The sequence below is a fragment of the Dreissena polymorpha genome, chromosome 5 (assembly GCF_020536995.1).
Source record: "Dreissena polymorpha isolate Duluth1 chromosome 5, UMN_Dpol_1.0, whole genome shotgun sequence".
Classification (NCBI taxonomy): domain Eukaryota; kingdom Metazoa; phylum Mollusca; class Bivalvia; order Myida; family Dreissenidae; genus Dreissena; species Dreissena polymorpha.
Window position 1 is genome coordinate 84,489,979 of NC_068359.1, and position 24,397 is coordinate 84,514,375.

Consider the following 24,397-nt stretch of genomic DNA (forward strand, 5'->3'; position numbering starts at 1 on the left):
TGGGGGGGCAGGGGGGGCGGCCGCCCCCCCAATATTTCGGCTAGTCATCGTTATATAAATAAATGTAAAATCCCAAAAAAATCGCCGCCCCAAAACCAGTATTTTTGTAATCACGCGCCGTCAGTGCAGAAGCCATGTGTCCCCTAGGTAAAATAATGGGATGGTTGGAACCTCTTAATGTTGATGGCAACATTATTCAGAAACTATAATGTTTATTTAACTTGCCTGGCAAAACAACCCTTCTTCGAAACTGCTTGAATCATAAACACACTGTCAGTGCTAATGTCTTCACTGTTTATCTCAGACTGCAGAACATTCCAGGAATTAGACAGTAATGACCATTAGTATCATGTCAACAGTCTCTGCAATCAAATACGCGTGAAAAACATTCATTAGTTTGAAAATATTTTTGTTCTCTAAGTACATCAGTTATTATTTGATTAGAAATCATTGAAACAATATCATATATGTAATTGTTTAATGTTCAAAATGAGTATTCCTAATCAGCCTCGAAATTTTGCGTTTCCTAAGCGTACATTCGGGAAGAAAAAGCCAGAACAGCGTTCATTCCAATCTTGTTGGTTTGATTCCTTCACATGGCTCCACTACGATGAGGTATGTATAGTAGTATTAAATTTTAATTTGCGATCGTTCTTATCTTTTCTGAACCTAACGTTGATCTAAATACAAACGAAATTTAGAAAAAAAGGCACAACATACAAAAAATACTCGTATTGTAAAAAAAAATGTTGCTTAATAATGTTTCTTATTATTATCATTAATATTTAACACAAAATTTATTACAATGTTATTCTTTTCAGAGCCGGGACCTTGCGTTCTGCCACCTCTGCATGGCGGCCAAGAAGTTGGGCAAGATCGGCAACACGAAGGTGGACGGCAGCTTCATCAGTGATGGCTTCTCCAAATGGAAAGCGGGTACCGAGAAGTTCCGGAAGCACGAAAAAAGCGAGTGCCACAAGGAGGCGGTCGAGCGACTGGTGACGCTTCCCGCCACGACGCGTGACGTGGGGGAGATGCTGTCAGCGGGGCACGCTAAGGAGAAGGCCGACAACCGGAAGCAGCTGCTGCAAATCCTACGCAGCATACGGTTCCTCGCACGCCAGGGCATCGCGCTACGTGGGCACGACGACGATGAGGGGAACTTCATGCAGCTGCTACAACACCACGGGGAGACGGACAGCTCTATTCTCGCGTGGCTGGAACGGAAGCGGGACAAGTTCGTCGCCCCTGATATCCAGAATGAAATACTCCAGCTCATGGCACTGCGCATCCTCCGTAAAGTGGCCAGCGACATCAAGACAAACGAGTTCTACACAATCATGGCTGACGAGACAACAGACAAGTCCAACCGAGAACAAGTGGTGGTAGTCTTCAGACACGTGGACGAGGACTTAAATGTGCACGAGGACTTTGTTGGGTTTCACCAAGTAAATTCCATTGACGCCACTACACTGACGTCGGTCATAGAAGACACTCTTCTTAGAATGAACCTATCCTTGAGCCAGTGCAGAGGGCAGTGTTATGACGGGGCCAGCAACATGACCGGAGCGAAGCGTGGTGTGGCGACCAACATCTTAGCAAAGGAGGAGCGAGCTGTGTTCACGCACTGCTACGGACATGCACTCAATCTGGCCGTTGGGGACTGTGTACGTCAGTGCAAGCTCTTGCGCGACACCATGGATACAGTGCATGAAGTCTCCAAACTGATTAAGTATTCACCAAAGAGGGACAGTACCTTACAGACCCTGAAGGAGGAGATGAGCCCCGATACCCCTGGTTTCCGTGTACTGTGCCCCACGAGATGGACAGCGCGTGCAGCAAGCCTGTGTAGTGTCTTAGACAACAACACTGTGTTACAGACCTTGTGGGACACCTGCTACGAGCAGACCAAAGACTCGGAGATCCGTTCCAGGATAGTAGGCGTGCGGTCCCAGATGGAGAGCTTCGACCTTTTCTTTGGTGTCCATCTGGGTTACATCATCCAGCGACATACAGACAACTTGAGCCGCACCCTTCAACAGAAGGACATGTCCGCATCAGAGGGTCAGGCAGTTGCTTCAATGACGGTGGAAACATTGACCAGCAAGCGCTCCGACGATGCCTTCGACAAGTTTTGGGTTGACGTCAACAGCCAGCTCGATGACGTCGACGTAGGAGAGCCAGTGGTTCCCAGGCGACGCAAGATGCCGAAACGCTATGACGTTGGAACCGGGGCCCACGAGTATCCAGCCACAGCACGTGATCGGTACCGCCAGGTCTACTTTGAAGCATTCGATTTGGTGATCGCGTGTATCAAGGACAGATTCGATCAGCCAGGCTACAAAACCTACAGATCCCTCCAAGACCTTCTGGTGTGCTGCGCCTGTGGTGGTGACTACGCCACTCATCTGCGGAGCGTGATGGACTTCTACAGGGACGACTTCAACGAGCAGGCGCTCACCACTCAGCTGGAGACGTACCAGGTCGCCGTACGGGACAAGAAGGTCAAGACCATCACGGACATTGTCACGTTCTTCCGCGACTTGTCTCCTGAGTCTCGCCTCTTTTTCTCGGAGGTGATGCGCGTCCTCCGCCACGTCCTGGTAATGCCCGCCACCAACGCCACCAGCGAGAGGTCCTTCTCCGGCCTGAGACGCCTGAAGACGTACCTCCGGACGTCTATGACACAGGAGAGACTCACCCACCTCATGACGCTCCACGTGCACAGGTGTGCTACCGACGCAATGGACTTGTTAGATGTTGCCAATGAGTTCGTCAGTGTGAATGAATCACGGTTAACTATCTTCGGGAAGTTTTCATAGAATGTGACACTTGGCATTAACATTACGCGAACAGTGCATGATAAATTGTGGCTTAAAAATGAATTATCCGTAATTTTTGTTTATTTAACTTAATTTAATAATATTTATTCATCCTGGTTCAGTATTTTAATAGTGCTCGAAATGTGGATACATTCTTTACTAATCATGTCATATTGTATTGGTTGTTGTGTATTTTCATGTGGTTATTTATAACACTCTCCCATTTTCAGGTGTTAAATATGTCCATCAGTAATAAAATATATCCGTTGTGAATGTAATGTTAATGTTTTTATTTTTCATATCACTTGTAAAACTCCGTCATTAAAATACATAAACATTTACTTAATTTTATGTTGTAATTAGAGTTTTTGGAAAGAAAACAATAACATTTATATCAACATGAAAGTTCCCCAAAAACGCACCATTTTAATTGTAATTGTAATTTTTTTCGGAACCACGGGAGAGGACAACCCTCTCAAACGAACCTCTTTATGTTCCCAGTACAGAAACTGGACCGCCCCCCCAATGTTGGGAGGTTATCTACGCCCCTGTCCATGAGCGTGCTTCTAAAAGATTAACTATTCAGCTGTTCTCTGAATGGATAAACTCTGGTTTTATTATCGGAAGTGGCATAAAAGATGCGATTCTAATTGAAAATCAAAAAGCCACATCCAGCTGCCTTAACATGGAACAAATTGCAAATCTAATATGGAACGATCTAGCAAAGTTCATACTAGAGAGTCAAACTAATGACAAACTTAACCATGATGAAGATCCAAATGAAACCATAAAAATAACAATCACTGATGTTGTCTTGTACGGTGTTCAGAGGAAATGGCTCAATCCTAGCACAGATGTTTCAAATGCATCACAAAAAAACATTGAACAGGTATTATTACCTGAAGATGAATTAAAAAACCTAACCTACCTATGTTGTGAAGAAGTAGAACTTCTCCTAAGGGAGAGCAGCAATGATGAAGGAGATTCAGGTAGTGTTGCACAGGGTGGAGTTTCTAACTTGTCTGAAAACCCAGAGCAAATTCTCAAGAATGGAATGCAAAACACAGTGTTACAAAGGATCTCAGCACCAGATGTGGACCGTCAGAACCCTGTTGCTGAGGATACACAAGGATACCTACAAATGGCTTTCCCGGATGTCTTCCTCACTGGTGATGCATGTCCACACCAAGAACGTCCTCGTAGCATTAAAAATAAATCGGGCAGCTACAAATTTGCTTACCTGTATTGGGTATGCGCACAAAAACGAGCCATGGTCAATACTGAGCTTCAATTTCTAGTTCATAGCATGATTAAACGAGAACATAGCAAGGGAAAGGCCAAGCTCGCTCTGAAAAGTGATGCCTTTGAAACAACTGGAATACCTGTAAAAGAGGATTTAATGCAAAATGCAGAGCTTCGTGACTGGACTGTATCAAACCTAATGATGTTCAAGCAGGGTTGGCATCAATCGACCACCCCCCGTTTTAACCGGCGGTTTTAACCGGTTAAAACCGCCCCGGTCAATACTCCCAAAGTGGTCATTACTGGTCAATACTGGTCGATTGAACTTTACCCCCAATTTTGATTAATATTCCATGCCTAATTAAACAATATTGATAATATAAATTAAACAGACATGTTGCCAATAATGTCTTAAGCTATTAATACCCAATATTTTATACCTATTCATGCAATTTGTAGGCCAATCTCTCAAAATTTGGCAAATTAGTCAAAGTTGGTCAATTGGATTTTTCTGATCGATTGAACTTTTTTTCAATTCTAATGAATTATGAATGCTCAGAGAAGTCTGTGCTTGATTCAACAAGAACCTGTCAATAACTGTGTATGAGTTGTTCCCCATGCGTCACTGTCCCCACAGTCTTCTCACCTATACAGGGTGGGGCACCCAAAACTGATAATAGGGCCTTAAATGGCACCTTTTTGACACCACCCTTACTTGTCATGTTTTCTTGCCTAGATTTCTTTAAATACTTTTTAAACAAAATTGTGAAAAAAAAAATTATTTCCCATTGATATAAAAGTGAAAAACATAATAAGAAATAATTATTAATAGAAAAAAAATAATTGAAAAGAAGAGTCTAGAGTACACCCACAATTGTAAAACATTTTTGTTGTCAAAATCAAGAACTTAAATTGCTTATTCGTTTGAATACCAATTGAACTTTTAAAGGAGAACAGTTAGAAGTTACTATTAAATTAAAAGCAAGTAACATCCTTTTGTGTGAGTGATATGAAATAGCCTAAGGGCAGATTTGCTTCATTGTCAATATCAGAGACATAACACTGTATGCATTTTATTACCAATTAAGGCTTAGGGGCCAGATTTATGACCCTAGAAAACACAAGAGTTCTATTTGTCCATCTGCTTATCAAATAGATATATCAATAGATAAGTGAAATACTATGGTAACTGCAAAAGTAATAATACTTTAGTAACAGATGCGATACACTGAGATAAAGATATTGCCTGAGTCCTTATGTATTTGAGGCCATTTCCATAAACAATAAAGAAGTACCATAATTTTTTACAGCTTTAAAGATTTTTTTTTACAATAAATGACTAAAAAAAAGTTTACTAGTATCAATTACAGAATAATTATTGATTTAATATAAAATCGCTCCTTTGTGATGTTTTAATGCTACAATTTTCAATCGACCATTATTGACCAGTAATGACCATTATTGACCAGTAATGACCGGTTTTAACCGGGTATTGACCGCCGGCCCGGTCAATACTCAATTGACCGGTCAATATGCCAACCCTGTGTTCAAGTCCTCAATACCGGATACAGCTCCATTCTGGAAAAGGTCAAGGGATGATGCAATAGCTGTTCAACGGGATTGGGAAGAAAGTGTTCCTTGGCGAAAAGACAAAATGCCAATGTCAATTATGCTGTTCCAGACTCGTGCTCCACCGTATAACCATCACCCGGCAATTCACAAAGTCTGTCCAGGTACAGAGACCCTCTCCATCCAGAGTGACCAAGAATTTTTGGAAGGTCGGCGAAGAAACGTACTACAGTATCCAAGCATCGTATCGTTTATGTGCGCATTGATGGCAGAGCTGGACACAACGTTTTTATCTAGAATTAGATATGATGGTGATGCCTATTTTACACGGTTTGAATGGGGTGCAAATGCCAATCCACATGCTCATAGGCTGTATTTTAGTCGTGAATTCAGTCAGCACATGGACAGCTTGAAACTAAATATACAAAACTGCCTTCAGAGTGCCAAAGACGAATGTTTAAATACTGGCCAAGATCTCGACAATCCTCTTGTTCAGGACACTATCCGTACTAGGGTACTCGACTGTTGGGATCATGCTAGGAAGGATTACATTGAATATATGCGACCATTCTACACCAACTGGAATGCAGGTTTACTAGCAGATGGTAAAAACAAGACATTTGATTTCATCTATGAAAGGACCTCCGCCATCTGCAGACTGAACATGGCAAGTGTGATAGACAATGCCCTCACAACCGGTGATTTTTCAACATTGGACACAATATATGTGACTGTTGTCAATGGAACATGTCGCCACTTAGGTCATACAGGAATAAACGATCAGCCTTCCAAGACAGATAAATGTGCAGTGGTTAAGAAAAAGCAATCGACATGCAAGGAAACTGGGAATAAACAGTCCACAGAGGTTATTACCTGTAAAAGGCGAAAACCGCAATCAATGAATAAAGTACCCACCATTGAGCCTGACAAACACAATAAGAAAATTTTTCAACTTCAGTTTGAATGTAACGACAAATGGTTTAATGGTCATGATCCTTTTGAGATTCTGCATGTTCTTAGCAATGCTGATGACAAAGCTGTTGTGCCAGAGTTTCTCAGAAAACCTCCAGTAATAGAGGTCAGTTGTTGCCAAAATAAAGACAATAGGGTGCAGGACTTAAATCTTGAGTTCTTTTCAGATACTGGTGACTCTGCTACAGAGTATGTAACTAAATATGCCTTTAAAGATGCAATTCCCACTAAAACATCTAACGAAGTGCTCATAACTGCAATGGAGAAGTTGCAAGATGGTGAACCAATAAATCAAGGTGCTGTTCAAAAAATGTACAATAGCCATGCAATTGCTGGCACAACATCTATCTTTCAGGCAACTCACCTCAATCAAAATATCCCACATGTTCTTTCAAATGTTAACATCAAAAGTTGCAGTGTATCTGGTTTGTCTCTGCTGAGAACTGACTATGATAAAAAAGATGGCGAAGATTACATTCTCCCACCTCTCATTAAACAATTTGATGGGCGACATGGCACAACAGCTGTTTTCATCGAATGTGGCAGAGTCGCCAAAACTGAAGGCAGAGATACAATGCAACATGTGTCTACATCAGTTTTGTGACTTGTTTGATGTTAAAGAAATTAAATCCAATGATGGGGGGGAAAGATTCTTACAATTTAAAAGAAGAAGTACTGCAAGAAATGGCAGATTGAATGCATTAAAGCTCATACCTTGCCATGGTATAAGAATGGCAAATCCCCGTGGAAAACAATATTGGCACTATTGTAGAACACTCTGCCTTTGGAAGATTCCTTGCCACAAAACTACTGACTTCTCACCAATTGCTGAAGATGCAGAATCTTTAAAGAAAGCTTGGATTGATCTATTCAATCAAACATTTCTTGGTGGTAATGGACTTCCACCATGGGCATACAAATTTTGGAAACATCACCATCTTCCTCGAAACAACAACTCTGATTCAGATTCATCCTCAGACGAAGATGTCGAAGAAAACCAGCAAGCTTGTGCAGTAGATGCAACTGATGACACTAATCTTAGCAAAATTAAAAGCAGTAATTACGATTCCGCTTCAAAACCGATAGCACGCCCCGGAAATGAACAGTTTTATCAAAACCCCGTTGATCGCTTGCGGTCTGCCCCGCAGCAGGGCATAGATTCCAAGCCATGTTTCAGTGATTCTGACGTTTTAGCCAATCCTGAAGGTGTTGATTTTATGAAGAGCTGGCTAGGAGAGAATGTTATACCTTCTATGGCTGAAATACATGCTCATATTTCAAATCTCACAAACACACAAGGAGTTTTGTCAAGTAATTCATTTGAAGCATCTTCATTTTAAAAATGATAAACAAAAGATGGCTCATGACATTGTTGTTGATTATGTTAAAATTAGATTAAATTGGGAAAAAAATAAACAAGCACCTCCCCCAAACCCCTTGCGTCTCATTCTAATGGGCAATCCAGGTACTGGAAAAAGCTGGACACTAAAATGCATTATAAGCAGTGTAATAAGCCTCTTACAATCTAACCCTGATTCAGATGCACAGGTAAGCACTTGGACAGACAGAATCAAACTTGCAGCTCCCACAGGAGCTGCATCAAGTCAAATGTACTTCAAGTCAGAGACTTTGCATCGACTTTTTTGTATACCTGTCCATCTAAATGAAAAAGATTTGCATCTGGAAGAAACATCTGCCACATATTCCAGACTTATGCTCAATTTTGACCCCAAAAAATTCTTTCTCCTCATTGTTGATGAGTTTTCCATGTTGTCACGAGAGATGTTTGCCTTTGTAACTGAACGACTGATTCAGTGCAACATTGATCTCGACAATATTGGCATTGTTCTTATTGGGGACCCAGCACAGATTCTTCCGATTGCAGCTGAACCTCTCTGGAGCGCTCGTTCGTACACGCATGAAAACAAAAAATGCAGTTCCCTTTCTATTAATGGTTTGATAAGGTTTAGACAGGTCTTCAAATTTCCACCGTTACAAACAATACCAAACTATGACAAATGGCAATCCTTAACATCGCCTAAAGATCGTCTTTTATCAGATGATATTACTGCTTGTCGGAAAGATCTGATGCTGGGCCAATTTGATGCTGTGTTTTTGACTGAAGTCAAAAGAACAGATGTTGATCCCATTAGTCAATGTTTCACTGGAAAAGTGCTTGTCAATATGAGGTATGGTAAAAAATGCAGGGAAAAAGAAATGCTATTCCTTAGGAAAAACTGTGCAACAGAACGTGATATGAAGATGGACGGGAAGTGGAACAGTGCACATATCATCCATGGGTATCATTTTCATTCAAAAAACCATGAAAATAGGTCAACTGTTGAGTCTGAAAACGCAAAAGCTCTTCTCAGACATCACAAAATAACAGGAAATCCGATAATGCGAATCGACTCAATACATCGTCCAGCAGCAAAAGAAAACAAGCTGAGAGCAATGTCTGCAAAAGAATTTGAAGGTGCCCCACCCAGCTGGCACGCATGCAGGGGAATGAGAGTCATGCTCTTACGTAACATTGCTCCAAGTATAGGTCTCTACAATGGATCATTACATACTTTGGTGGGACCAATATATAACAGGGACAGCATTGTTGCTTCTTTAACTAGTGCAGATTTGAAAACAGGAGAATTACAGGACTGCATTACTACAAAACCAATCGATACATGTGGAAAAGTACAGCAGATTCCCCCAAAGAGTGTATTGCTTTCTGTTGATGATGTTCCTTATTGTAAGGATACTGTTGATGAGTTTCGTTCAGGCGTACACATGACCTGTAAGTTTCAGGGTCCTAGTAACCCACCAGAAATGCCTGATTTTATGGTAATAGAAGCTTCCAATTACTCGGGCCCAAATATTTTAAGATTACCAGGATGCGAAAATTATGTCCCAATTCCTCCTGTTGAAAGTTACAAACAAAAAGCTGGGAAGACAAAGTCAAACATACCCTTGATTAGAATCGCCTTGCCACTCGAAGGAGGAGATGCAGCAACAAGTTTTAAAGGACAAGGAGCTAATTTCCCATTGGCTGAAGTTGATCTGGATGGCTGGTTTCATGTGCCTGGCATATTCCTGGTTGCCATTTCTAGGGTTAGAAGTCCCGCCCATCTTCATATACGTACTTTTCCAAATTACATGGACCTTAAAGTACAAAGGCTTAAGGAAAATGTTCTTGATGCACAAGCATTTGAAGAAGCCGTAAAAGTTAAGTCTGAACGCATGTACCGACATAAAAACTGTGGCGACCCATTTTGGACTACTCATTATAATGATTTGGCAGACAGTATCATAGATCAAGCTTTTGCAAAAAGGTTAAGTATCAAAAAGGACAAAGAGGAACTGATTCGCATCGTGCAACTTATGTTTATAGACACCGATACAAATGTTATTATGAGAGTGCTTGAAAAGTTGATCGAAACCCAGGAATATCTGGTAGCTGAAGCAGCACCACACATAAGTCAAGAGGATTATGAAACCTTGACTAATTACCAAAAGAACAAATCTGTTAAACCAAAGGTTTTAAAAAGACAATTTGACGATAAGTTATCTCTCGGAGGCCCATCATGTGACATTTTAAAGAAAAGGAAATTACCAACCCCAAAACAAAAATTGTCACCTCTTTATCCCATACCTAATGAAAATTTGCTGTCCCTAAAAACTCGACCTGATATTTCCAGACAAACATTTAAAGGTTTGCAAAACAGTGGAAATAATGTGTGCTTTTTGAATGCCCCAATTATAGCTCTTTGCCATACCAGAAGTTTTGATGCCTTCTTAAGGGAGTGTCAATACTTGCACCAGCAATGCTCTGGTTACCACCTTCAAAATGAGATTTGTCCTCTTTGTGCACTGAATGAGATTGTAAATCGTGCCTATCGGCATCACAATTTACCCCTAAGGAATCTCCCTAAAATGCCAATTATAAAACTAACAGAGTCCCTGCTCCCTGGTTGGCGCCTAGAAATAGAACACGATGCGGATGAGTTCCTTGTTAAACTTTTTGACCGTCTTGATCAAACATACGATTGCCAAATTCACAAGGGAACTGTCAAAACTACAAAAACATGTCAAAGTTGCAGTTCCTCAAAAATCAAAGAACAATTCCGATCCCAAAGAATCTTAATCAATCTTGTAGATCTAGAAGAAACACAAATACGTATACAAGAGGGCATTAACAAATGGCTAATAGAACAGAAATTGCTTAATTGTGAACATTGTGGTGAAAAGTTACATGATGTCAAACGTGAATTGGTCAGACCGCCCAGTCTCCTGATAATAAATATTCATCGTAGTGCACAAAAGAGAATCTCTCTTGATAATAACATTTTTATTAATAACGAGACCTATGAGTTCAAAGCGTCTGTCAATCATCACCACCAACACTACACTACTGTTGGGTGTGTTGATAATAATCACTATATTTTTTACAGTGATGAGCGTGTTCAATTGTGCCACGGAAATTTAGAGGAAACAGAACAACAAAATTTTTCCATAAATACAGTGAGAACACCACTTGAAGAATGTGCCATTGTTTTAATCTATGAACGACAATTGCATTTATAACTTAAAATTACATCTGGGAAATAAAAGCCATGTCTCTTATGGAACAAATTATATTCAGAAAACATGAGTACATGCATGTATGTAGGCACCTAACATACAACTGCTAGGCACATATAATCAATTTTGTTTACATAAATCTGATATTACAGACAAAATCATGTTCACCATCATATCAGAGATTTACGTATTAAATGCAAAGAGAGCCTGCAACGCAATGGATGAATCATCTTCGTCAAATCTATTTAACAAATAAACAAAAAACAAAATATCTACAAACATGTCAAACAAATATAATCCCAATAAATAGGTTGTCGGAATAAACATAGGAAATTTGTATCAAAACATAAATAGACTACTTATAACCTGTATCTTGTCAGCCCACTCTGACCCATCAACAATAGCCACGAGAGGTGTCGCCGAGCAGGGCATAGATGACAGGTCCCTCGACATGCGTCATCGGCTTCTTGTCTATTCGCCCTGCTCTGGCTGCATCTGTTGAAAGGCACATAAAATCAACAATTTTTACATAAATCTGATATTACCATTGTCAAATCTATTTAACAAATAAACAAAAAACAAAATATCTACAAACATGTCAAGCAATAACAATCCCAATAAATAGGTTGTCGAAATAAACATAGGAAATTTGTATCAAAACATAAATAAACTACTTATAACCTGTATCTTGTCGGCCCACTCCGACCCATGATTTAAATCTTACTTTACCCTCGATATATGCTGGAAAATGCTGGATAACGGAAAAGCATCTTCATGGGATTGAAGGGTGCTGAGTTACATGAAAGTTTATGTTGTGTGTTATGTAAATATACATGATGTTTGATTAGGTTTGTGTTAGCATTGGATATTAATTATTAATATATTATTGCATGTAAAATTGTAAATACTGTTAGATTAATGTTGTTGTGTTTTGTAAATATAATGTTCTCTAGTAATTAGTTTTTATGCTTTCCGAAATAAAATTTCGGCGGAGCATATAGTTGCCAGTTTGTCCTTCCTTCTGTCACACTTTTGTTACATTTTCTCATAGCACCTTTAAAACTTAACCAATCTCTTTCTTATATTTCCAATATTTCTATGAAAGTTAATAACAAATAATTGTTTTCATCATCAGTATATGTTAATCTGGCGAAACATGAATACATTTATTTATTTTTTATTATTAATAATTGTAAAACAAATCTTTATTATGTTCAACTTCTTTATTAAATTCATGTATGTATGAATATAACACTGTATTATGTGAATTTGGAATAAGACATCAAACTGCGAATGGACATCATTTTGGTGATTTTCTCAAACAAAACTATTCATTTCATGATCTACATATATTTTGTAATACATTATCTATAATTTAAGCTTAATAAGAAATTTTCCATGACTTTTTCATTAACAGTGATTGAATTTGTATCATTTAAAGTGTATTTTGAAACCGTGTGCATGCGCGGCATGGACACAGTATCATTTCATGAGTTTTTTTTTTTTATTAATAAGAAATCCAGTTTTGAAGTATATACAATTTTAATGATGCTATTATATATGCAAGTATATGTTTTAAGTATAATTTGTAAAACTAAAAAAATGCATCATATAAAACTGCATATTATGCACTTTTGATAAAACACAATTTATTCCCAAATTGATGTCTTATTCCCAATTCACATAATACAGTGTTATATGATCTTTACGCGATCAATATGATATTTAAATATTCTTATTTGTTCTCACATTGACTTAATGCTTTGTATAACTATTTTGTAAATGACAAAAAACTGTAAAGTTTACGTCAATAAAACAATCTGTGTGTCTGTCTTATTTGGCATGTAGGTACCTTGCATGGACCTCTACCTTATGATGAGGTTTGAGGTCAATGGGGTCAATGTCACTGAGGCTAATAATAGATTCTAATGTCTCACTTTTTTTACAGTTTGTCATAGCACCTTCAATAACAAACCGATCTCCTTCATATTTGGCACGTATGTACCTTGCATGGACCTCTACCTTTTGATTAGGTTTGAAGGTACTGGGGTCAAGGTCACTGAGGCTAATAATAGATTTTTCTGTCACTCTTTTGTTACAGTTTCTTAACAGATCTCTTTCATATTTGGCATGAAGGTACATTGCATGGACCTCTACCTTATGATGAGGTTTGAGGTCATTGGGGTTAAGGTCATTGAGGCTAATAATAGATTCTTCTGTCACACTTTTGTAACAGTTTCTCATAGCACCTTCAATTCTTTACTGATCTCTTTCATATTTGGCATGTAGGTACCTTGCATGGACCTCTACCTTTTGATGAGGTCACTGGGGTCAAGGTCACCAAGGCTTATAATAGTTTTTTTAGGTGGTTTTTAACACATAGATTGACAAAGCCCGTCATCGGGGAGCATCCATCAGTTTCACTGATATTCTTGTTTTTAAGGCTTTTGTCAGTTGATTTTCTTAATTTTAAGTAAAATAGCATTTGCAAGCAATATCAGAAATGGAATAATTCTTTGACCGTGAAATAAAATTGTATAACTGAGCAATTGTTAAATTGCTAATAACATTTACAGGGTGCAGCATCAACGGGGTTCAAAATAATGTTGTGGTTACGGTTCCCCAACGGGGCCTATTATTTTGCTGCGACCCTACATCATTATATTCAAAATTAAAAGCCAAAATAAAAAAAATCGCGATAAAATTAAAACTGTACTGGAGGAACGTTTTTTAGCCACGTCAACGTTTTTAACGGAGTGCGATTTTTATGCACGCACCGTTAGCATCATCGGCGAGGCACTTTATGTATTAAATGCATAGAGCGTCTGTGTTGCAATGGAGAAATCATCTTTTTTGTCAATGTTATTTAATGTTTTACGTAAATAGTAGTGCTGTGCCTCCGAACACAAGTGACACTCGGATTTTTTGTAGTGCTGTGCCTCCGAACACACGTGACACTCGGATTTTTTTAAAGTGCTGTGCCTCCGAACACATGTGACACTCGGATTTTTTTTAAAGTGCTGTGCGTCCGAACACATGTGACACTCGGAATTTTTTTTAAGTGCTGTGCCTCCGAACACAAGTGACACTCGGATTTTTAAACTACAAATGGGAGAAGAAGCCCGATAAGGTGATATAAGCCGAGCCTAGGAACATTGAATCGGATGGCGCCCGTTGATACCCCTGCCACTGAGCAGCTAATACGAGTTATAACTATAATTAAATGCATCGATTTGATTACGATGCCAATCCTACTAAATTCGATTTAATTCTTTAATATATAGCCATAGATAGTAGAGTGCCCTGCTCTCTGACTATTTGATACAGAAAGGTCAATGTTTTATCTTTACCTGAAATAACGAGGCGCGATTTGGTTAATTATTACTTTGGTCATCCAATCAATAAGCGGGTAACAGTCTACTTTCGGACAAAGAGTAAAAATGGCTGAAAAAGTTGTGGCCGAAAAATTGTAATAATCAGATGCGCCTATGAAGCTAAAATAAAAAGTGTGGCAGTATTTTGGGTTTCGTGATGGTAGCCCTTCCTATAAAATTACATGTAAACTTTGCTTCACGGACCTGATTTACTCTATTTTTAGCTTACCTGTCACAAAGTTACATGGTGAGCTCACAGTACAGGCAATATGTACTTTGACAGAAACGCGTGTCCGCGGTGTTCAATTGTCCCAATGGGTGACATTTTTGGGGGGGGGGGGCGGACACACTACTGACCGCGGTGTTTGGCGAACACCTGAAATTGCCGCGATTGCACGCTATCGTAAACGGGAACACCCGTGATCACCGCGATGCTGCGCAGCCACCGTAAACACCTGTCTGTGAGAGTCATTCACACGTTTTAAATGTACATGTACAAAATAAAATCATATACTTTATGTACATGTTGATATTATGTGCACATTTTTTATGTGTACTTAAACTCGGGCAGTACGTTAAGTCGGAAACTGAAACTAAGCATTTAGATGATCAATACTATTAACTTTTATGGTGTTAATCAATGCAATTGCCCTTTTTGTTTTCACAAAATTGGGTTTCATTTTTCCCGATTTCCAGAAAATGACTTGTACATGTTGCATGAAATCTAAATATAGCGTGTTACAGCGTGTTTGATTTTTATTTTATTCAGATGAAATGTCAATTCCAAATAATTCGCAAGCTACCCCGGTACTTAGGAAGAAATTCACTACGAAACTTTAAATCGAAATTAAAAGATCCCAATGTTGTCTGCGCTACAAAGATTTTGTGTCAAAAATAAATACACCCATGCCAATTTTTGCGCGCTTTTTATGGTTCAGAACAAAGAAAATGAAAATATCATGGGCATATATACATGTATTTATTTGTGGCTACAATTTGTAACAGAACATGAACTCTACACAAAGCGCACACTAGGCGTCAGGTGATTTACGAATGTTGCAATACACCTGTTCTGATTGGGCGCTTATTACATCAAATCTTTAAATAGAAACATGCAGAAATTCATTTGATAGTTTAGAGATATGGCGAATGTTGTGATTTTTGCGTTTCTATCACACTTATCTGTTTAAGCGAACACCGTAAAATGAACACTGCAACGAGTGGCGTTTGTCAAAGTACACGTTGCCTGTACTGTATGTGATTGTGTGTTGTCTGGCGTCCGTGCGTGCGTCTCTCAACAGTTTGTGTAAACAGTAGAGGTCACAGTTTCAATCCAGTCTTATTTGGTCAAAATGTTTATCTTGATGAAATCTGGATTGGGATTGTTTTAGGGTTGTCTGGTAAAAAATTAGGTCACTAGGTCAAAAACTAGGTAACTAGGTCAAATAATAGAACAACCTTGTGTAAACAATAGAGGTCACAGACAGACAAACAGACAGACAGACAGACTTTTTTATTCAAGACTTGCACATTGTACATCGTCTAAACACATATATTTACAACTTATATGTCAACATGTTTTCATCATATATGTATGAAATTAAGTCAGAATGTTATCTTGATGAAATCTGGGTTGGATTGTATTTGGGTCATTTGGGGTCAAAAACTAGGTCACTAGGTCAAATAATAGAAAAACGTTGTGTAGGCAATAGAGGTCACAGTTTTCATATATAATTCGATGAGAATGTTTATTTTGATGATATCTGGGTTGGGATTGTATTTGGGTCATCTGGGGTCAAAAACTAGGTCACTAGGTCAAATGATAGAAAAACCTTGTGTAGACAATACAGGTCACAGTTTTCATCCAATCTTTATGAAATTTAACCGGAATGTTTATCTTGATGATATCTGGATTGGTGGTTTATTTAGTTCAAATAGGGTTAAAAACTAGGTCAAATCAACAACGACGGGTAAGACACCCCCGAACTCAGAGTTTCGGTTCGAGGGTGGGGAGGTGCCGATGTGTCACTCCTTAATGTGGCTTCCTGTGAACGCTTTGTTCTCAGGGAACGGTCCAAAGCCCGTGTAAACACAGATGGGGGAGAACACAATTTATGTAAGTAGGAATATAAACATACTAATGAAACATTTCCAATCGATGTTTACATTTAGCATTTGTTATGCGTTATTTTGCGATTTACAGGCGACTTTTCACCCAAGAAAAACTACATCGCAGTCAGCGCACCAGGTAAAAGGCCTGGTAAATGGCCCAAATATCAGCCTCAGCGTAGTTTCTTTTCCTGTTCTTCTTAACTTTAATTTTATTTGATATTGAAATATATGTATTATATATAATATGTTTTTTACACATTTTATATAAATTCATAGATATTTAACAAAATCGTATAATCTCGCTTTAAAATTCTTGTTGTTAGTTTAGAAGTTATTTAGCAGTTTTAAAGTTGTTCTGTTGACTCAAGTTGATGGTGTTTCTCCAACTGATGAGTCCCGGAAACACGGTACGAGTCGACAAAACATTAACAGTAAGTAAAGTTTGTAACTTCTGGTCATAAGCATTATTTCAATACGACCTACTGTAAGAGAAAGACGTATGGGAACCTTTTTATGCCCTCAAAGGGTGGCATATAGTTTTTGAACTGTCTGTCTCTCTGTCAGTCTATCTGTCCGTCCGAAAACTTTAACATTGGTCAATATTTTTGCAAATTTGAAGATAGCAACTTGATATATGGCATGCATGTCTATCTCATGGACCTGCAAATTTTGACAGGTGAAATGTCAAGGTCATTCTTCAAGGTCAAAGGTCAAATATATGGCTTCAAAGTGGTGCAGAAGGGGGCATTGTGTTTCTGACTAACACATCTTTTCTTATACCCTACTTATAAGCAATTATTAATTAATGTAATTATTGTGCTTCATCCAGAAGTTCACAAGTTTACTTTCTGTAATATTGGGCAGTCTGCAAAATTAACCCAAAGCCTGATTGCCAATGCGATGAAATCTCGGCACTAGCGATAGAAAAATTGAATATATATTGCCTGAATTGCAATGAAAAAAATTCAGAGCAAATAAACCAATTACATGTTATAATCAATTACGCATTCCAGGTGTAAATTCTTACAGTGACAACGCTTAATTACTTCCCTTAGTTTTCTATCATTAGTCATATCCATTAGATATTATAGAGAGTGTAAAGTCTGGCTCGCCTATTTAAAAGTAATACTTTTGGTAAACTGAACTTGTATTCTACGCCGATAAATAAAATAATAGTGCGAGGGGTTTTATACATTAAGTAAAACGTTTAAATGTCTTTATTACAATAGCTTTGAAATAACGAAATAACCGTAACAGTGTTTATCATTCATATCATAAATAATGAAAATAATATTTCAAAATATTATATTGTAAAAATCTCTCAGTGTCAGATGTGATGGAATAAAAGTTTAAAACCTGGGATACTGATTAGTATGCAATCTTACCCCCCCCCCCCCCCCCCAATTGCAATTGATATATAACGACTGTTGATATTACTTTCATAATAATGTCACTGTAAATTATTTTTTCTGGACATGAAACTCTTCTGGCTATGACATTTTCAAAGATTCATAGCCACATTGGCTATGAAGACAAAAAACTTAGTTTTGCAGACTGATATTGGGACGAAACACACCAGACGTTCGGGTCCATAATTTTCAAAATCCTCAAATATGAAATAGTTAATACGCAAATTTACTTAAGGTTTTCCAAAATTTAGCAATTATAAATGTTTAATCATGAATTTGGTAAGTGTCTGGGGTGTCTTGGAGAGTACTTTTCTGTCAATAAGATAATAGAGCCAATGTTAGCACTATTGGTTTTATTTTCCCTAAGTATACACTGATGAAATTGAACACTTATCATAACTTATGGTTATAATAATAATATATTGTGTAGGTTGTTTAAAAAAAAGATATATACAGTCTAATAATCATATTAAGTCATAAGACATGTATTTCTTAAAAAAGAATGACATTATGTGTGTTCGCTGTAAAAATATTTTACAGAAAAAATCGACTTAAGCTCAATGTCACCCGGGTTGTTAAAGTGCATTTTGACGGTATTGCCCTTGACTTTTGCCCAATTTGTAACAATGCCCTATTTTGAGAGCCCATTCTGAATTAAGTTCATGTCAAAGGGAAAAGTTATGCCTAAATAAATGAATATTACGAAACTAAACATTGTTACACTGTCGCTAATTTTTGATATAATTTTTATGACACTTGATTGTTTATGGCTTTAAAAAGCTAGTGGTTCGGCCGAAATAACAACATCTGTAATTAAGTGGCCTAGGCTTAAATATAAACAATCTCTGCAAGAAGTACTGTATAGTTGCAATCATCATTTGCACAGAAAAAAATCTCAAATTTATTTGAACTCCACACTCATTCCATCACGCGAAACCCTTAAGGTGTCGCAATACTGGTATGGAATGAGTGATGTATTGGACGTCATCATTGATGACGTTCATTCGAACGAATGATAAAGGGGGCTAAGTTTCATTAAGTTGAGGCATATAGTCGCAATTTGAGCGCCTTGAAAACTGGTCGGTAACTTTTGCTGAAATTTGACATGAATATGGACAAGAATGCGATCTACCTGTTGGCGTAGGCGTTATACCTGGGAAAAATCTAGTTTTTTTATTAAATCACGAAAAAGTTTCGCAAGTTTGACAAAACCGGAATTACAAAATGCGCTATGTGGATATACCGAATTCCTACCGAAATCCCCGAAATCAAACTTTGATATAAAACAATATTTCATTAGTGATTTCAGTGTATTTCGCAACAATCTATATTAAAATACGCAGTTTTTCGATAAATAAACAATATTAATGGGGATTTCGTGGGATCTCGGGGATTCCTGGGGATTTTGGTAATTGCGGGAATGTCGGTATTTTTTCACACCCGTCAAAATGGCCGACTTCTACAGAAAGAACGCTTAAAAAGTATTAACAAAATAACATTATCACAAACGATGTAAAGTGAACGCTACTTATCCGTTTTGTAGATAAGTATACGATCCATTGGAAAACACTAACATTTGACATAAAAAAACGCCAGTGGATATGGAAATCTTCAGCTTTCGAAATAGCAGACGGCGTCGACCAATGGCTGCGAAAAGAACGCGAGAAAGTATTAACACAATAACATAATTCAAAATGATGTAAAGTGAACGCTAATTCGCTGTTTTGTAGATAAATATACGATCTATTGAAAAACCATAACATTTGACATAAAAACACCCGTGGATATGGAAATCTTCTGCGTAACGAAATAGCAGACATCACACAGCGTCTCATCTGACTGAGTCTACGCTGTTTGCCAAGGCCGATAGTATAATGAATGGAAATGCACAAACTCAGTAACTGGCAAGCATATATGCATAAGTAGGTTGTTTCGTGATTATTTACAAACGACTACATAATTCTTTTGGTTCAGCCAGTGCAACTTAACAGAAATAAGTATAAAAAGTTTCTACACCTGACAACAATATGCCAACTTAATACAAGGTAAGTTGTTTACATTATTTAAAATATTGCAAGCTTACAGTATAGAACAATAAACAGCTGGTACAATGTAATGTCATCGTTTTAATTTTAATAAGCCCGTGGTTAATTACCCTTTTTAATCTTATGGATCAATGCATCTCTTAACACCTTCAATTGACTTGTTTATGAAAAATATACACCCTCAGTGCATGTTATCCCATACACCATCACTCACTTACTAAGGCTCGATTGGTACTAAGGCTCGATTGGTCATTCTCGGCTCAGGTACTTCTTACAGGTACATGTACCCCGGGTACTCTTAACTTTACTTACATGTACCCCGGGTACGGTAAATAAACTTAAACATACCCGCAAATATTAGATTGTATCCGAGTTGTATATCCGCCAAAAATCCGATGTTAAACATGCTACAGATTAACGTAAAACAATATTGTTTACCTTAAACAACCTTTTTTTTTTAAATCTGCATCAACATGCTTTTTAGTATGAGTGTTGAGAGGACGCCGTAGGAATAAGCAAGTAATCAAGAATACGTCTCTGTTTCTGCTTTTATTTCCTTCATGTATAATGATGATAAGGATTGACGACTAACATTGACGACAATGATCACAAACATTTACGACTAACACTGACAACAAGCATTGGCGACTAGATGTAACATTGACGATTCTCTACAATAAATGAAATTAACAATAAAAAATGAATAATAAGATTATAGTACAACAGATATGCTTTTCAAAGTATAATATAATAGCATACACTCATTAGAATAAGAGGTTTCATAAATAACAATTTGAAACATTTTCAATCAATATCGAAATATCTTATACAATATTTATTACACAGCATGAATTAATTGTTAAAACATAATATAAATACCGAATATGGTGTTCCCCATTTAACGGACCTCGCAAACCAAATAATGTTTCTTTAAAAAAATCTATGGCGTTAAAAAGTGAACGTGCAACGTCGCGGAAAATATTATACTTGACGACGTCATACAATGATGCGACTTTAAACAATTTAAGATTTTAAATTAAATCACATTTATGATTTTAACAATTAGTTTTGATAATATAAATGCCATTTAACAGAAAATTGACATAAATGTGAACATAATTAATTTTTACAACATAGCCGACAACAACCGATTTAGTGTTAAAATTCCCCGGTATGTTTTAGTAAATTTACCGTACCCAGGGTTTGGGCCTTACTAACTGTATTATTATTATATCTCACCGACTACCTTTACCTTGTTGTGTTTATCAACCTGAAATTTATGTAAATTCCGGCTTTCTTTACTTTTATTTTTCATTCATTTGATTACACAATTGTTGACGTATCTCGTGGAAAATTATTTGAATCTTTGGATTTTAATGACGACAAGCTGGAAGTGTCAATTTATTTTAAAAACGAATCTAAGATGTATGTACATGTAAGTATTGTGTGTTTGTCATGCATAATTAAGTGTTTTCCAGAAAAAAATGAGTAGCCAGTTATATGGCCGGCAACTATGCAGTAAAACGAAAGCATTTGTGACATTTACTTGATATATTTGGGAAAAGTAGCCGGCATCAAGAGTAAATGTAACCGGCAAAATCACTGGCTGCCGGTATTTAAGTTAAGAGAACACTGATAATAGTAAACTAAATCTCTACGACAGGATTACAGCTTTGTAAAATTGTTTTTTGGGTGATAATGGTTAGCAATTCATACAAATGTTATTAAAAAATATTGTGGTTTAAAATTCATTTTGAGAATGGGATGGAAGAACAGAAAATGAAAGGGTATACAGGGATGAAAATTAGTGGTTTCCCGTGAGCCCGGGGCAAGTAGTTTTGGCCTGGACAACTCAATTTCCAAAGTTGATAGTCCGGCCGGGCAACTTGTTTTTTTTTTTTAAAGCTTAAAACAATTCAGTGCAATAAAAATTGAATAACAATTGACCACCATGGATCAATACTAGTTAAATAACATTCATTATTAAGGAATAGAAAATGATTAAATTCAGACTCATAATAAAACATCATTCATTGAGAAGTGCAATGTCAGCAAATTTATTTAATTATCTATTATTTTATTAAAAGAAAGTATAATATACACATGTACATAATTCTGGGCTGGTTATTCTTTATCTGGGCAACCAACATACTAAAGATGGTTGTCAGTGCGGGCAACCAATAGTAATAAGTTAGTTTTAATCAATGAAATATCTTTGTAACTTTATTGTTATAAGCATTGCATTAAAGTTGTGATTTAGGTAAGCTTGTCGTTTATAGTAAATTTACTTTTTAGCTCGACTATTATATATGAAATATATATAGAGGAGCTATCCTACTCAACCCGGCATCGGCATAAGCGTGCAAATGTTATAGTTTGCGTACCATCCCAAATATTTCCTATGTCCCTTGACATATTGCTTCCATATTTTGCATACGTGTTAACCAACATGACCCCAACCTAAAAACAAGAGCAGACAACTGTATCACTTGCATTTTGTAAGAATTATGACCCTTTTTCCACGTAGAATATGCATATTATTTATAAATTTACAGTGTTCGAAATTTGCACTAGCCCGGGGCTAGTTGATCTCGTTTTGGGCTACTGAATTTCCATGGGTACTAGCCCGATTGGCCTATTGATTTTTCAAACATTTGAAATAAAAAATGCTCAAAAATATTATTTTCATCCATCGCTTGAACCATATCTTGCGTTTATTTAGCGTCGTATCGCGTTTCCTCACCCTTCCGATTATGTTGACATGACGAGAGTTTGAATGACAAATTTTTTTTTGATACTGTGCGAATAAAATGCGGATCTACCCAGGTTGTTCAATTTGCTGTACTTTCAGCAAACCATACAAGTCTACAAATGTTTTTAATGTCCCCCATCTTGGATTTGTAATCATCTATTGACAAATCAACGCATTGAACTATCATATTTTAATAGAATATGTCAACCAAATTATATATTGATTGCGTAGTTGCTTGGTTACTTTTTACTGGTTTTCAGTTTAGGCAGTTTAACGATATGCATATTTTATTTCACGTGCAAAGACTTATATTGATATGTTTTTGGACAGTTGTTTCCGGATACGGTATTATCTGTCGATTTTAATTTATTTTCGACTTTCTTGATAAAAAAATATCTAGAATGATGAATACACATGCGATTTTACGGATGGTCTGGTTGATATTTTTTTACATTGTACTCACCAGAATTGGACCTAGAAAGACTATAAAAAAGAACAATAAGCTAGGGGGAGGAGACACTGCCCTCTATTCGCTTTATCATACGGCCTCAGACTTTAGGCTTAATGTTTCGGATTTCTAATTTAGGACAATTGACATCTAAAATTATTTACAGATTGGATAACAAAACCTTTGCTTCTTGACTGCATGTTAGGTATTGATTGACGAATATCGTCATACATAAATATTATAATCGTATTGTGTCATTGAAATATTATAATAACATTTCCTGCTAATTGGGATCAACTGTTAGTTGCAATCCTCATCATTACACCCTACCTGCAATAAAAACTATCCAGAACCGTCAAAAATATAAACTTATTTTAAAAACTTGTGATAAACAGTTCGGGCTAGTAAACTTTGGTTCGGGATAGTGAAAAAATCCATCTGGTAGCCCGAACGGGCTAGTGGTTTAAAAAGTGAAATTCGCACACTGACTTTATGTTAAATTGTGCGTAACACCCCAAATATTTCCTATATCACTTGATATATTGCTTTCATATCTTGAATAATGTTAACGTGCATATTTTTATTAACGTCTTGTTATTGTAGTGTACATATTTTTCGGATTTCGGACAGTTCATTCATCGAGTAGTATTGTTGTGGTTTTGTGAGTACTCTTCATGTAAAATACTGCTGTTTAGATGTTCAGTTTTAGTCGTATATCAGGATTCAATACCTATACCTTAGTGAAAATGGCATTGGAAGAACATTTGTTCATTGCATTAGATAGAATTAAACATTATTATTATCTATCTATCTTATTGTTTATTGCAGTTTCAGTAATATTCTGTCTATAAATGATTTCAACATGATATAATTATAAATCATGGCAGGCTAGGAAATGTGTATATATGAAGCAAAAATTAAAAATAGACAGTTCATTTTTTTCCCATTTACATGTATGTATATTTATCTATGTAGACATCTTTTGTGGTAAACAGTTATGCAACATGTCAGAAAACGCCCAGGACAAATATATCGACATAATGATTTTTTCACTTATGTGGGTGTATGTTGGCTCCA

At 37.1% G+C, this 24,397-nt stretch overlaps 1 protein-coding gene across 1 annotated transcript; it reads left to right on the forward strand.

The window, feature by feature from the left end:
- The first annotated feature begins 14 nt into the window (after positions 1–14).
- Positions 15–2,822, forward strand: LOC127831417 (zinc finger MYM-type protein 1-like). The gene is made up of 2 exons (XM_052356402.1): positions 15–615; positions 822–2,822. Exons 1-2 carry the CDS (start codon positions 481–483, stop codon positions 2,820–2,822), a joined length of 2,136 nt encoding a protein of 711 aa, XP_052212362.1. The 5' UTR covers positions 15–480.
- Positions 2,823–24,397: the final 21,575 nt, after the last annotated feature.

Excerpts from the sequence above, each read along its gene's own strand:
- LOC127831417 (XM_052356402.1), top strand. The coding sequence starts at position 481 with ATGTTCAAAATGAGTATTCCTAATCAGCCTCGAAATTTTGCGTTTCCT. Across the intron at positions 616-821 it reads CATGGCTCCACTACGATGAG|AGCCGGGACCTTGCGTTCTG; the intron begins GTATGTATAGTA and ends TATTCTTTTCAG.